The sequence below is a fragment of the Manduca sexta genome, chromosome 6 (genome assembly GCF_014839805.1).
Source record: "Manduca sexta isolate Smith_Timp_Sample1 chromosome 6, JHU_Msex_v1.0, whole genome shotgun sequence".
Taxonomy (NCBI): domain Eukaryota; kingdom Metazoa; phylum Arthropoda; class Insecta; order Lepidoptera; family Sphingidae; genus Manduca; species Manduca sexta.
In genome coordinates, this window is record NC_051120.1 from 6,637,547 (window position 1) to 6,651,675 (window position 14,129).

General features: G+C 34.5%; 2 protein-coding genes across 2 annotated transcripts in view; one reads left to right on the forward strand and one right to left on the reverse strand.

Moving 5' to 3' along the window:
- Positions 1–164: 164 nt before the first annotated feature.
- LOC115448247 (regucalcin) lies at positions 165–6,530 on the forward strand. Its single transcript, XM_030175619.2, has 6 exons — positions 165–921; positions 1,359–1,518; positions 4,083–4,280; positions 4,801–5,019; positions 5,313–5,428; positions 5,853–6,530. The coding sequence occupies exons 1-6, from the start codon at positions 820–822 to the stop codon at positions 6,090–6,092; spliced, it is 1,035 nt and encodes a 344-aa protein (XP_030031479.1). The 5' UTR covers positions 165–819; the 3' UTR covers positions 6,093–6,530.
- A 91-nt stretch (positions 6,531–6,621) lies between these two features.
- Positions 6,622–14,129, reverse strand: part of LOC115448234 (biotin--protein ligase) — a gene marked incomplete in the record, with an annotated part of 9,712 nt that continues 2,204 nt past the window's right edge. The window contains 6 exon segments of the mRNA XM_037446523.1: positions 6,622–10,247; positions 10,471–10,687; positions 11,075–11,175; positions 11,667–11,773; positions 12,017–12,202; positions 12,605–12,790. Of these exon segments, the coding sequence (XP_037302420.1) occupies positions 10,073–10,247; positions 10,471–10,687; positions 11,075–11,175; positions 11,667–11,773; positions 12,017–12,202; positions 12,605–12,790 (972 nt within the window).

Consider the following 14,129-nt stretch of genomic DNA (forward strand, 5'->3'; position numbering starts at 1 on the left):
CTTTGTTACACTACAAATCGATTTCAATGGTACTTTTATTTGGTTTTGTTATAAATGGAAATTCAGAAGTAATTGTTCTCTGTGTTGGAACAGGCGTGAGAATTAGTACTAGTATTCGACAGTTTAAAAAAAAATACGTTTTAAATTCAGAGCAGTAAATTAAAGTGCTAAGTAGGTTATTTTATAGCAGATATCGAACGGTCTAAAAATAACCCGTAGAAATTGTACGAGACAATTAATCTGCCGAAAAACTGTGTTCCTTTTAAAATTAACTAAATGCTAATTTATTTGTAATAATATATATAAATATTTTTTATAATTCATTTTTAAGCTGTTGTTTAGTATACTTTGAAGTAGGTAATTATATTTAGTCTTCAAATATAAACGTAAAATGTATGTTGATATACCATTGGCATTGTCTATTCATTTCGTAAGGTTAAGTGCTTTGTAGCAGCATAGTAACATCACCGCGCATCGAGCGCAGACGCTACATTATTGGTCCAAGTGCGCCGCCTCGGTGTTTGTATGACTGCTGTGCGCATGCGCCCTGCGATCTTCCGACGGACGCGACAGTGGCGCCGCATACTATATCCATGCAAGTCCGCTAGCTTTGCTGGTATTAGCCGCCCTATCAAATATACACTCCAGCCGTGCATTGGTTGTTGGACTGAAATGTGTATACTGTTAGCTTAGAAATAAATTATACAGTTCGGTTTACCATTAGTTGCCAGCATTTTATTTATATACCAGTCCTCACAGCCTGATATCACAAATCCACGGGTCAAATCATTTTGTTGGGCGAATTTTAAATTATTTATAATGAGAGTGGGTTTCGTGGTCTCCCTTTGTTTGTGGGTCTGTACTAGAAGTGCTCGTGCCGCAAACTCGCAGGAGTCGCAGACAAACTACAGAATTTCTATGGTGAGTAAAACTACATCACTGGCTTACTATTACAATATTCTACGTTATATTTAATGTGCAAATTGAGTTATTATATATTTACTTATTTTAAAACTATTGTTATCAAAAATTAAATTGTTATAAATAAATTATTTAATTTATATTATATTTTTATTTTACTTAAACCTTCATATTGGCACTAGACGTTTTGCAGATGAGATTTTGTTCTCGGGGAGCGTTGATATACAAATAAATTTAAGTTGGTGAAATGATGCCAAGTGCTAGAGTATAAATTATGTTTCAAACTTTAATATAGGACCAGATTTTAAAAATTCACTCTGAAAGCCGTGATCTTGGGAGTGCTTTAGACTATGTTTCAATTTAACCTCAAGAAGCGGTTAACACGAGCAAAGCTCCCACCAAAAACTTGTATTATAATATTTTTAATATTATCAAAGGTATCTTCGCCGGAGAATCCTACAAACCCCGCCATCTTCGTGCACGCGGAGAGCCCTGTGTGGGATCCGGAACAACAAAGTCTATTATTTGTTGACGTGTCTAAACAAAACGTGCATCGTCTTGATTACACTACTGGCAAGATTTATACCAAACATATAGGTAATATACCTTTCGATAATATTTTTTTCTTTTTTATTTCTTTGAATGACGAGACGAGCTTGCCGTTCGCCTGATGGTAAGCGATACGACCGCCCATAAACAGTAGAAATACCATCCAACACCTTCAATTACAAAGTATTGTTCGGTATTCCGCTGCGCTCGCCATCCTGAGGAGATGCTAAGTCTTATTTATATCCAGCAGTTACACTGGCTAAAATATCTTTCGAACCGAAAACAACAGTGACTATACACTGTTGCTTGGCGGCAGAAATAGATATTGCTTAGGTACCTAGCCAAGCAGACTCTCACATATTTGAGACCTAACACCTTTTTATAATCCTTACAAATTCCAGCGACTTACAGGTACTTATAATTCCAAACTATACAATTAATTGCTATTATATATTGCTATACGGATAGACTATATCCTGCAGTGCCGAAGTCACATTTTCCGATTAAGGGAACACGACACAACATATAGGTACTACAAATATGCATAAATGCTGTCTGCAGATCGTTACAATGAAAATTACATTTTAAAAATAAGTAACGAAAGGGAAGCTAATAGGAATCGGGTAATATGGACCCTTCGGCACTGATAATCCATGTTCCAGATATAATTCTTAACGCCCCATTTTACGTGATAAAGAAAACAAAGATAGAAAAGTGCTATTCCTGTTAACTGGTTGAAGTACCTAGTAATTAAATTTGTACCTAGGGTTAAGATTCAAGGCGGCAACAGTGGCACAGAGGTCGTTGTTAAAAAAGTAGTAGAGATACCTTTCTATCACTTTAACTCCTCAGACAGTCTCGGGATATGTTCGTGATGCAACTAGTTCGCTCGCGTCGGCGATGTAATGCGGGAGTGTTGTGAGTAGTTTTTTGTTTTAATAAGTGAAAATGTGAATTTGAAGGTAAGATTTTCTTTATATTTGTTCATTAACCTTTGGTTACATCATTATATGACACCTCGACTTATGCAAAATTGTTCTGTGTGCTATATGTTAAATTAAAAATGGCGGTTATGTACACAGTGGCTCAATTCACTTGAGTACACAGTGGCTTATAAGCCACTACCTACCTACTACTACCGTGATAATAATAGATATTCACATAAATTTAATCCAAAAAAATTCACTAAAATATAATTATCGGTATTTTTTTCAGGATGGCGTGTTCTGCAAAGCCACGTAAAATCGGAAAACAGCTAAAGCTGATGAAATGAAAACAGCTTTACAAACATAGTAGAACATCAAGAACCATATTATTTATTTTGAGACTGAAGTTAAGTTAAGTTAAGTTTAAGTTCCTTGAAAGCTAGTTAACATAATATTATGATCTATCTATGTATACTATTATATGCAGCTGAAGAATTTGTTTGTTTATTTGAATGCGCTAATCTCAGGAATTATAGGCTTGAATTGAAAAATTGTTTTCGTTTTGGAGAATTTATTTATCGGGGAAGGCTATAGAGTATATAACTTTACGCTATGAACAATAGGAGCGGAACAATAATAAAAAATGTTGCAGGGAATATTTATTCGTCTTGAGACCTTCTGTTGCATGCGCTGAGTAAACGGTTTAAGTTACGAAAGAAATAATATGTATGACGGAATTGTTCGTCCTATAAAGTTCTAAAAAATATATATTTCAAAACAAAGTTCCCCACTGTATCTGTCTACCTGTCTGACACGTTAAACTCATAAATTACCCAAGGGATTTAGATGAAATTTTGTATGGAGATAGGGATAGTTTCTATCCCTGAAAAATATATAACGTGACTTTTATTTGCGCAAAACTTTATCTCAGAATAACTTTATCATTTGTATGGAGCCGCGGGCAAAAGCTAGTTATTTAATCATAGTTGAAAAATAAAAGTAGTAAAATTGTTAGTTATTTTTCTTGAGACTGAAGCAGTCATTTTAAGTAACCACATTATTAATTGTAAGACTGAAATAGTTATTATATTTGTCATACCTATTCTTTACGGTTTTGTTTATATATAAATAAATGAAGACTGATTAAAAGTAAAAATGTGCATTATTATTTGGGTTACATTATTGATGATTCACTGTGAACTGTGGGCCTATTCACTCTATCCGACCCCCAGTATTCAGGGGCTCAAATAAGATATTTTTAAAAACAATTTTTATATCCTAATATACTTATTACTTTGTTTAACGAAATCGATTTAAATAATTAAAGTATAAGTTATACTATATGCTAATCCTTTTACAACTTTGCACCATTCCTTTATTTGTAGTGCAGGTTACTGAAAAAAAAGGACCCACTATTAGCGCCTTAACCTACATATAAAAAAACTCAAACTCATAGTGTAGAAAAAAATTATGAATCTGAATTGTATATTTAATCTAGTCTTAACTATAATGGTAAAGCGAGAAAACTTATTTCAATAAAAAATATCGATTTTTTTAAAGAACGATTCACAACGGCGGTTAGATTTTTTTTTAATTACGGCCTTTTACGTAAATCAATTGCTTTGGTACCGACTCTACTTGATAGGTACAATAAAGGAAGAGAAATAATTAGATTTTCTTTATCAGGATATGGCAAGGTAAACATGGTGTCTCTTGTTTCGGGGACTCGCCGGTTACTAGTAGCGGTGCGGTCAGCTTTATATCTACTCGATTTGGAAGTCGCCGGCGATAGTGCCATACGCCTGATAACAACTGTTGATCGTGGGCTACCAGACAACGTTATAAACGAAGGAAAACCTGATGCAATAGGCAGAATCTGGGCAGGTACGAGAACTATCATATACTTGACCAGGAAATTGACACATATTTTATTAGAAAAAATATTATCAATTTGTTTGGAAAGGTGAAAGGTTTTCTTACTTTTATTCGGTTATAATCGTGTGTCTTACTTCTTACTAATATTATAAATGTGGCAGTTTGTGAAAATGTTTAGATGATTGTTAAAAGTAAACTCAGAAACAGCTGAATGATTTGTACTTACGAGTAGAGCATGTCCTGGAATAGATCTTAGACAGATACCAGTAATGTTCTACCGTAGGGAATATCTACTCTTTTAAATAGATAGCGTCGTAAATATTGCGCTATAGATCTCTACAATGATTTAAAGACTTGTAGCGGGAAAGGCTGTCCTCGTGGGCGGAGCCGCAAACAACAACTACCAATTAAATAAAAAATTGCATACAAATTGGTACAGCATTAAAAATGGTACTTATCGCTTTTCGAACAAATGCAGCTTCTAAGTGCAATATTAACTAGATGTATTGACTATGTTAAACATAAACAGGAACAAAAGGTCCTCAAACTGGGGATGACGTCGTTCCCGATAAAGCTGCATTCTACAGTCTAGAACAAGAAGGCATCATTTACCCTCGAGTGCAGTTGAAACCGGTGTCCATATCGAATGGCCTAACGTGGTCACTTAACAATACTGTTATGTACTACATAGACTCGCCGACACAGAAGATCGAGGCGTTCGACTTCGACTTGCAAAAGGGAGAATTAAGTATGCTCAAAATATGAAATGATTATATACTACATATTTCTATTATAACTCTATGCCTTAGATTAAATATCTATCTTCTATTGATATAGTATTGGAGTGTAAGTTGGTTGATAATAATATTTTGTTTATTATATATATATTTTTCTGAATGTAAGTACTTCAAGTTGGTATGGATATATTTATATATCTATTGACAAATATTATATAATGATATTATAATATCTATTCTTATCGTTTTATTATAGCTATTATTTTTCTTATTTCGGACCTCATGAAGTTTACGTCTGTCGCAGGCGCGAGAAGGACGATTTTGGACATCTCTAACTACGGCTACGAAGATGCCATACCAGACGGTATGACAATTGATAGTCGAGGTCATTTGTGGGTGGCACTTATGTTCGGTGGAGCTGTGAGTATATACAGGAAAACAAAACAATGACACGTCGCGCCTTCGTCTATGACGAGGTAGGCAGAGGTCAGGTTGGTAATAACCAAGGTCCCTCTTCGTCACCTGTGTTCCGTCCTGGTAGATAAATTTTGCAATATACCAGATCGTACATAAAAGCCATTGTGTTTCAAAATAGTAATAGTAACAATATAATATTTATTACTGCCTCAGTGGTTGTATTACGGATCGCCTGCTATAGGTCGTCCTCTATCTATATAATGGGACGAGATACACACGGCGGGAAGTGAGTACACCATTTTCGCCTCTGCCTACCCCTCTGGGGATAAAAATCGTTAGTGTCGATGTATGTAGTAAAGTAATTTGCACAAATACATTAAAATCAAAATATTTTGGTAAAACTTCATTAAATAATAAATGGTTGCAGGTTTTGCATATAAATCCAGATTCTAGACAATTACTGTACGGGTACAAGCTTCCTGTGTCTCGCGTCACATCGGTGTGCTGGGGAGGGCCGAACCTCGACGAATTATTTGTCACCACATCACGTGACAATGTTGATGCCAAGCTGGAACCGCTGGGAGGCGCCATCTTTACTATTCGAGACACCGGCAGCCGAGGAGTCGCACCTAACACCTTCCGATTTGATAATGCGGACTACTATTAACCTTGTAGTAAACCCTCCCTCCAGAAAATACCTGCCTACGTACATGATATTTTAGTCTAACCTCAGCTAAGTTTTGTTGTTAACTCTACATTTTCTAGTTTATTTATGTACAGTCAGCTAAATAAGTAGTAAAACTTTAAATCGCTTATACACGCTCACACATGTTTAATTGATACATTATTTTTTATTAATTTGAAGTTAAGTAGGTAAATCTACTTTACATTTTGTAAAAAATATTATGTTTGTAAGAACACCAAAGTGTAATGGCATTTAAGGTTTTGAACTTGTTTATACCTTTATAATTGATTGAATTTGAAATTGGATTAAATATTCTGTTATTGTGATTTTATATAATTCCACTATTAACTCCCAATTATCCACAAAAAAAAATAGGATTCTTTCTGTACCTTCATAGGCAATAAAATGTGTTTATTCATTGCTTTACGAATAATTATCAATACAGGCACATATAACCCAGTATAAACTTACTAATAAATGATACTGTATTCAATATAAATAAAACAAATTGTTACTAAATAAGAAATAGTTTAATAGAAGATATGAGTACAACCAGAGTAGTGTAACAAGATATTTAAGTAACATTTTAGACTCTATCAATGTATAACATCTAAACATAACGTCACGTTACAACAGCGAATGACTAGACCAGACCACCTTACAACTGTAAACATCAATGACAACAATTACTGACACGCCGTGAAAACGTTCGATATTTGCGCAGAATTTAAACAGCAAAAGTTAGTCGAAAACTCTTCAAAGATTCACAATAGTAAAATTTACATCGAAATAAGTGTACATTGCGAATTTTAGTTTACATTAAGCGACTTAATTTAATTTTACAACCGTAAAGTACATTGCACGCGTGTGCAGTGACTTCGTTTAGGCACATGTTTCCGATACGAGAAATTGTAATAAACGATAAAAAGCTCCAATTCACATGCTTAAAGACGATAATAGAAGATAAGTTACACATAAACCCTCAGGTACCAAACGTACGATAAGAGAAAAGCCAAATCATAATAGAGAGTAAATAGTTGTACTATAAAATCTTAATTTTGGAATCTCATAATAAAAATATTATTTTGGCAATACCGAAATTGATACTAAAAATGTCTTAAATATAAATCATCACAATCGCTACGATGTGATCGAGTCACACTTATACAACCAAACACCATTTTTATATTTTTTAAATTAATTTTAACACAATAAAGTTGTCACTGGCGTTGTCTGAATTTTAATAATTTTAACATTGGCAACAACAAAACATATAAGCGTTCGAGATTCTCATATTTCTATCGATAATCTTAAATTAATTGACGTAGGTCTACATTTGCGAGTTTAATATTTAGTAATACATAACATTTTAACATGAACGGACTCGTCTACAACATCCATTATACATGTGTATACTTTATATTACTTATTATTATAACACTACAAAGTTTAATTTCTTTCAGTGCACTTTATCGATACTGTATTCGATATACTATAAACTTCGATAAATAAAAGTGTATTACCAAAAATACAATACTGCTGTAGTTTGTTGGAGTAATTATAGATTAAATAATAATTCTAAAAGGAAATATGACAAATTATACACTAGTAAGTCCATAATGTCAAACCAGACTTCATAAACAGTGTTAATATCTGATTCAGGATACAACGACGTTAAATTTAGTTTTTTATCGATTTCACAACACATTAAAAATATAACATCCATAGTTATGCGAGGATTTGTATCAAGCTTTCTTGAACTTCATATTGGTTCCGCCACAAAATGCCCCGTAAAATTAATTCTTTGTAGTGTATGCCGGAACAATACGTTTGATTCTAACATTATTTGATATAAGAGCACTGGCAGTGGTGCGTCATTCCGTAACTAAGTGATGCATTTATTTACTGCAAAAATATTAACGCATTCAATAAAATATATTAATAATAAAAGTCTTCAAATTTATTTATCGCTATAATATAGTTTAATATAGTAAAAAGTAGATATATCGTGAAACACTAAAATATAAACGGGATTTCTGAACACTGTTTTTCGATATCTCGCATTAATACTTCTGCAGTAACGTTTCATAAATATTTTGAGAGGCAACAATTACAGTCAACACTAATCACTCTAAACTAAAACTACGTCATAATACAAACATCGATAATTGTGCTCGAGATTCATCTACAAGGTTCGACTATACTAAGTGCCAAATACGACATTACTAAGGTATGTGAAAAGAACTGTCACTAATGTGTGCTTCCAATGTTTGCGATCCAATTTCAAACGATCCCAATCCCTTTTTTGATCGCGAAAATGGATCAATCAGAATAAAGTATTCTTGACATACTTACAAATTACTTGTTTTAATGGGTTTATTCTCGGTATCAGATCAAATATTCAGCTCCAGATCGTAGTTGAAATCGGCTGTATAAAGTTAGTAAGAAATACGTATGAAAACCGACCGCTGTATTTTTGTGAAAGTTTTCTATATTTCTGACTAACTTTAGATAGTAAATATTATCGACTCACACAGAATTTATAAATTATAACGGTACTATGGAACTAACGTTAATTATTGTACTGTCGACTAACCATTCTGTCCCCTACAGTTGCAAAGGCGTAATGCCGAAAAATATATAATTTTATTATATTGTAATAGGGGCAGAAATATCGATAGTTAGCTACTCTTCACAGTGAATCTTATCTCGATTTGGACGGTGATCTGCTATTTTATCAGTGCATTCGTTTTTGATACTTAGTACAGTTATCAGCGGTTTATATATTTTAGATTAACAATGATTATATTTCGCTATGTACGTATATTTTGTCTAGGTTATTCATGGTAATATTGAAGTCAACACTTTTATGTTATATAATTAAAAAATGTATATTTTATAAAATATTTGTATTTAATAATAGAAACGATAAAAATTGGCAAACTCAATATTAATGTTCAACACCCATACACATTATTTAATAGGATTTGGAAAACAATGTAGTAAAAAGTAAGATTTACCCTATAGAGATGCAGATGCAAGAGATCGAAACTATCACATTTTATTAAAAATATTGTCTTCTTCATTCATTACATCGAAACTCCATTATGTGAAAATATTTTAAAATATTATATATTTCTGATTTTTATGTTTACAAGAAAATACACAGTACATTTACCATCTACATATATAAATAAAAAGTATATTTGATTTTAATATTGAAATATTATGACAAAAATCTCTTACTATATTATTTATTATTAGTAGAGAATGTTTCAATTAAATTTTGATAAAAATATGTATGTAAATATATTTCACTCGCCCTTTCACACTCTGTTGACTGCATCTCTAATCACACACCACCTTAACGAATTATAAAGAATTAAATATATTGTCACACAATAAATTAACATTACACCGGCACGCAATCCCAATCACCTCAACAAATTTCGAACGTTAATTATCCTTTCATTTTATCGATATCGATATTTTAGTCACGTCTTCCTTTTATCGACTTATATAAATTCCGCAGTAGCGTTTACATAATGATCCAATTACCATTTAATCCCTTTATCACAACATTGATACTATTCAATGGACAAATTCTAAAAATACGCATTCATCAAACTTAAAGGACACTTACACATCAATAACCATCACACTTATACTAAGAGAGCATTTAAGTATTGAGCCTGACTGAACCGAAAAAAAATAGTTTTCTTGAAAACTAGAACACCTCAATGACCCATACACAATTTTATATCATTTCGATGATCGAAAGGCTAGTTATAATTTTGCAAAATCGAGTATACAGATTTGAGATCAGCGATTTTTCTGGGTCTTATAAATTTAGTCTCAATGAAAAATACTGCGCATATCAACTAGCCTTTTAAACCGAACCTTAATTTTTCACCACAAAAAAAAAACATAAACTTGTAACCTTAACACTCAGTAATAAAACGTTATAGTTTAGGAGCGACGAGTCCGCTCATGATATCGAATGTGTTCCCATCGGGGGCTACCTTTACCTCGCCCGTGCCAGTTCGGACGAGCAACCAGCCCGCTTCATCCACGCCGGTTATTATACCGGGCACTGGGGAGACGCCTTCTTGGTTTTGAACAAAAATTTCTTCTCCACTGCAACAAAAATGAATATGTCTAAGACAATATAATAAAGAAATTTAAAATAATATCAAAGTACTTTAAACGTAATCTAAAAATATGCACGCATGAAGTTAATTTGGAACTACTCTTATAAAAATGCTTCACATTTTAATCTTATACCATATAGATTAAATAAAATAGCCCGAATTACACGATAAAAATTCTATTGATATTGAAACCTTTTCTATATACTCACGTATGAAGCCAATACTGATAATACTGATCCAGGAAGAGGTCGACCCCGCCTTCAAGCTCCAGGCGGTCGAGTATCTGTTCGAACTGGGAGCAGTAGCGCGCGAGGAAACTTTCTATCGATATCGGCGCTAGTGACGTGCCATGCCGCTTGTTGTATTCAGAGATGATGTCGTTCACGCAAGTCGTTGGCACGTTGTTGGATATGTTTACACCGGTACCTATCCAAGTTTAACGTGGTTACTGATAGCAATATTGATAGTATGTCGATAAAACAAATTAACTAACCCAAGACAACACCACATGATATCGATAAAAACGGTTTAGATGCTTCAGATTAAACAACTAATTATAGGGATAATTATTGCCGTAAACTAGTCATCGATTGTAATGGTTAAATATCAAAAACATTAATTAGATATGTAAGTATCACTTGCCATTTATTTATTCCTAATTTCAGGGATAATTATTGAAATGTACTATCAATGATTGAATTCTAATTTTAGTAATTTGATAATGATTTCTTAAGTTTTAAATGTTAGAAATGGAAATAAAGCTATTTTGCGAATTTACCGGATCGTTACAAAATTATTCTACATTATACATACCGACATTCAATATGACGTCGTCGTTCATACAGCTGGCCGTGGTGATGGTGCCGCCGATTTTGACCTCTCGCCCGTAGTAGATGTCGTTGGGCCACTTTATTCTGTAAACATTACGTGTCGTCGGAAAACTAGCAGATGCGTTACTTGATGTTACATATCTATCGCCCACAAACACTTGAAGTGAGAGTCACGGATATTATCGACTTTAACGAAAAGCAATAAAGTTAGGAAAGGGTAGACCTGTATTCCGACGTCTAATTTCTTGATTGTTTTGTTTTTACTGTTGTGATATTTTTTTTTTATAAAAACATAATTCTATCTGTCTCTATTACATACAATTAGGCTTTTTATCAAAGAAGGGGTGCAAGTAATGCACCCACTTTTCGCAGTGTGTTCCGTCCATTGATGTGACGGTGGCGAGCCTATCGCAATATTGGGTACAAATTACAAATGCCGGGCTGACATTAATTAGAAAATCCGAGTATCACTTTGCCCGACCCGGAGATGGAGCCAGAGACCTCAACACTTCAGTTGTGGTGTAATACAACTACGCCACCGAGACAGTTTATGCTAACTGAATTAGTTATAGTACCTAATGTCGAGGTGTTCGTAGACGGGCTGCGCGCGGATGGCGCTGACGGCCGCGAGCGCCGCCGCGTGCTGCACTAGCGATATGCGCGGGGACATCTTCTGCCATATCTGAAACCATTGTTTAATAGTATATAGTGTTTTATTAATGTTGCATTTTTTTATATTAAGTATTTTTAAAAATCCACTTCATTTAAATATTTTTTGAAAAGTGTGATAGACAGCGTATTGGCTGTATCCTGGAATTACTTAAAATCGATGAGCGAATCACATGCTCCTTTGCCTTTACTAAGACAATAAAAAAAAACAAGGTACAACATTATGATAGCAGAGTCGTTCAGAGCGCAGTAGTACCTGCAGCGACATGGCGGCCTGCCCGGGCGGCGTGATCCAGCGGTTGCCCTGGCGGCCGCGGCCGGCGGCCTGGCGCCGCGCCACCGCGCCCACGCCCGGCGCCAGCGCCGCGCCCGTCACGCGCGCCGTGGACGCCAGCACCTCCGCGTACACCACCAGCCGCCCCACGCACGACGACGTCAGGTTCTGCGCACGCGCGTATTACACCGCTGGTAGCTCTCTCGTATGACAGGCACCCGAGCAGCGGTGTGTATGCAACCGTTCAGCTCCGATTTGAAGAACACCAACGTAATTGCTGGGCATTAAGACTAACAACTTATATGTCACGTTGACGAGCGCAGTGTAGCACCACGCAGTACTTTGTAATAAAAAAATCTGTATGGTGTTAATACTATTATAAAATATTTATACATGACATCTATTTAAAAAGTTTGCAAATTCATAAATCATAAATTATATAGACCCACTAACATTCATAAATATAAGAAGACCAAAGGATATCCATATATAAAATATACAGTATAAATATAGATACAACGGATTTATTTAAAAATCTCCATTCACACAACTAAAATAAATGATACTTACATCAAAATATTCGACAGTAGAGAAGTTTTCAGGGCATTCGTAAACGTAAACAGGGAGAAAGTTTTCCGAAGGCGGTTCTATCGGGGCTTCCCCGCGCAGGCACCACTGTACAGTCAACCCATCCAGGTTCTGAACGCGCGTGCCGCCCGACTGGGAGCACCAACTCTCTACTAACGATAACTTTTGCTGCAAAACAAACAACTTATTATAATACACATTTAAACAATTAACGATACGAGTGATCTATCATAGGAACATTTTATATTGCCAATTTCGACGAGTAATATGATATGAAAAATAAAATTTTATTAAAAAAACGGCACTGTGAAAAAAAATGTGGGTAGATGGAATAAAGATGTGGTTAAAAATAAGGATTTATCACATTATTCGCCGCTTTTGCTCCATTAGTATAATATTATGCAGTCTGTAAGACATACTTTGTTAACTATGATAGAAAACTCAGAACAACAAATACATGCAACACTGAGAGTAAAAATCGAATCGAAATGTTATGATAAGAGTTTATTATTAACAATTCATAAAAGCCCTTTTTATATAGTTTTATAAATATATTTATTTTGTGTTATAAACTGCAGTGTTGCCGTCCTGGCAAATAGTGAAAAATTGCTCAATTAAAAGCCACTCTTTATACTTATCTCAATATCTTAGCAAGATGTATTTCAAATGGACAATGATTGATATTTTAACTGAATTAGCATATCCATAGACATTTTATTTATTTAACAGATATATTAATTTAAAAGATAACTATATTATTGATGGAGTGGTGTGTGAAGCCATGCTTTGTGAGCACGCTAGACACAATATTTAGTGAAGTGATTGTAGCATTAAATAATACTGATGTCGAAGCACAGCACAATTAATTCAATTTTAATGTATAGCGGAATGAAAGAGAATAGAATTAGTCCGCAGTCGACATTAACACATTTGAAACCGAACTTTTTATTATCCTGAAAATATATCACATAAACGTTTAGTATACATATCGATTATAAATCTATTGATTATCGATTTAAAACCTAGTTAAATCGTACTCTCACATATTATACTTTCAGTGTCGCTTACATAAATTACACCACATGAATTTTACGTTAGGAATATCGATAAATACCGTTAAACGGGTTAAATTCTATCAATTTAACCACAAATGTAAACCAGTCACACAATATCAGCGGTGTCGAATGTGTTAAAATTAGTCACTATGACGTAAAGGCGACATCATCGTATGAACAAGCGAATGGTACGGAAGCGTGGCGCGTCTCACCCATCACACCGTCACGTGGCCGGGGCCCGCGCCCGACGTCGGCCACGCCCCCTAGTGAACAACACGTGCACGTCACTCAACTAGCCCCGAATATCGATACCGAGCATTTGAACGCTACGGTATCGATAAATTCACAATACGATGCTAGGCGTGAATACTTTTATCGAATAGTATCGATTACGTTTAAGCCGGATAATTTTGTATGTCTAGCGATGTTCCCAAAGTATTTTATTAAATATC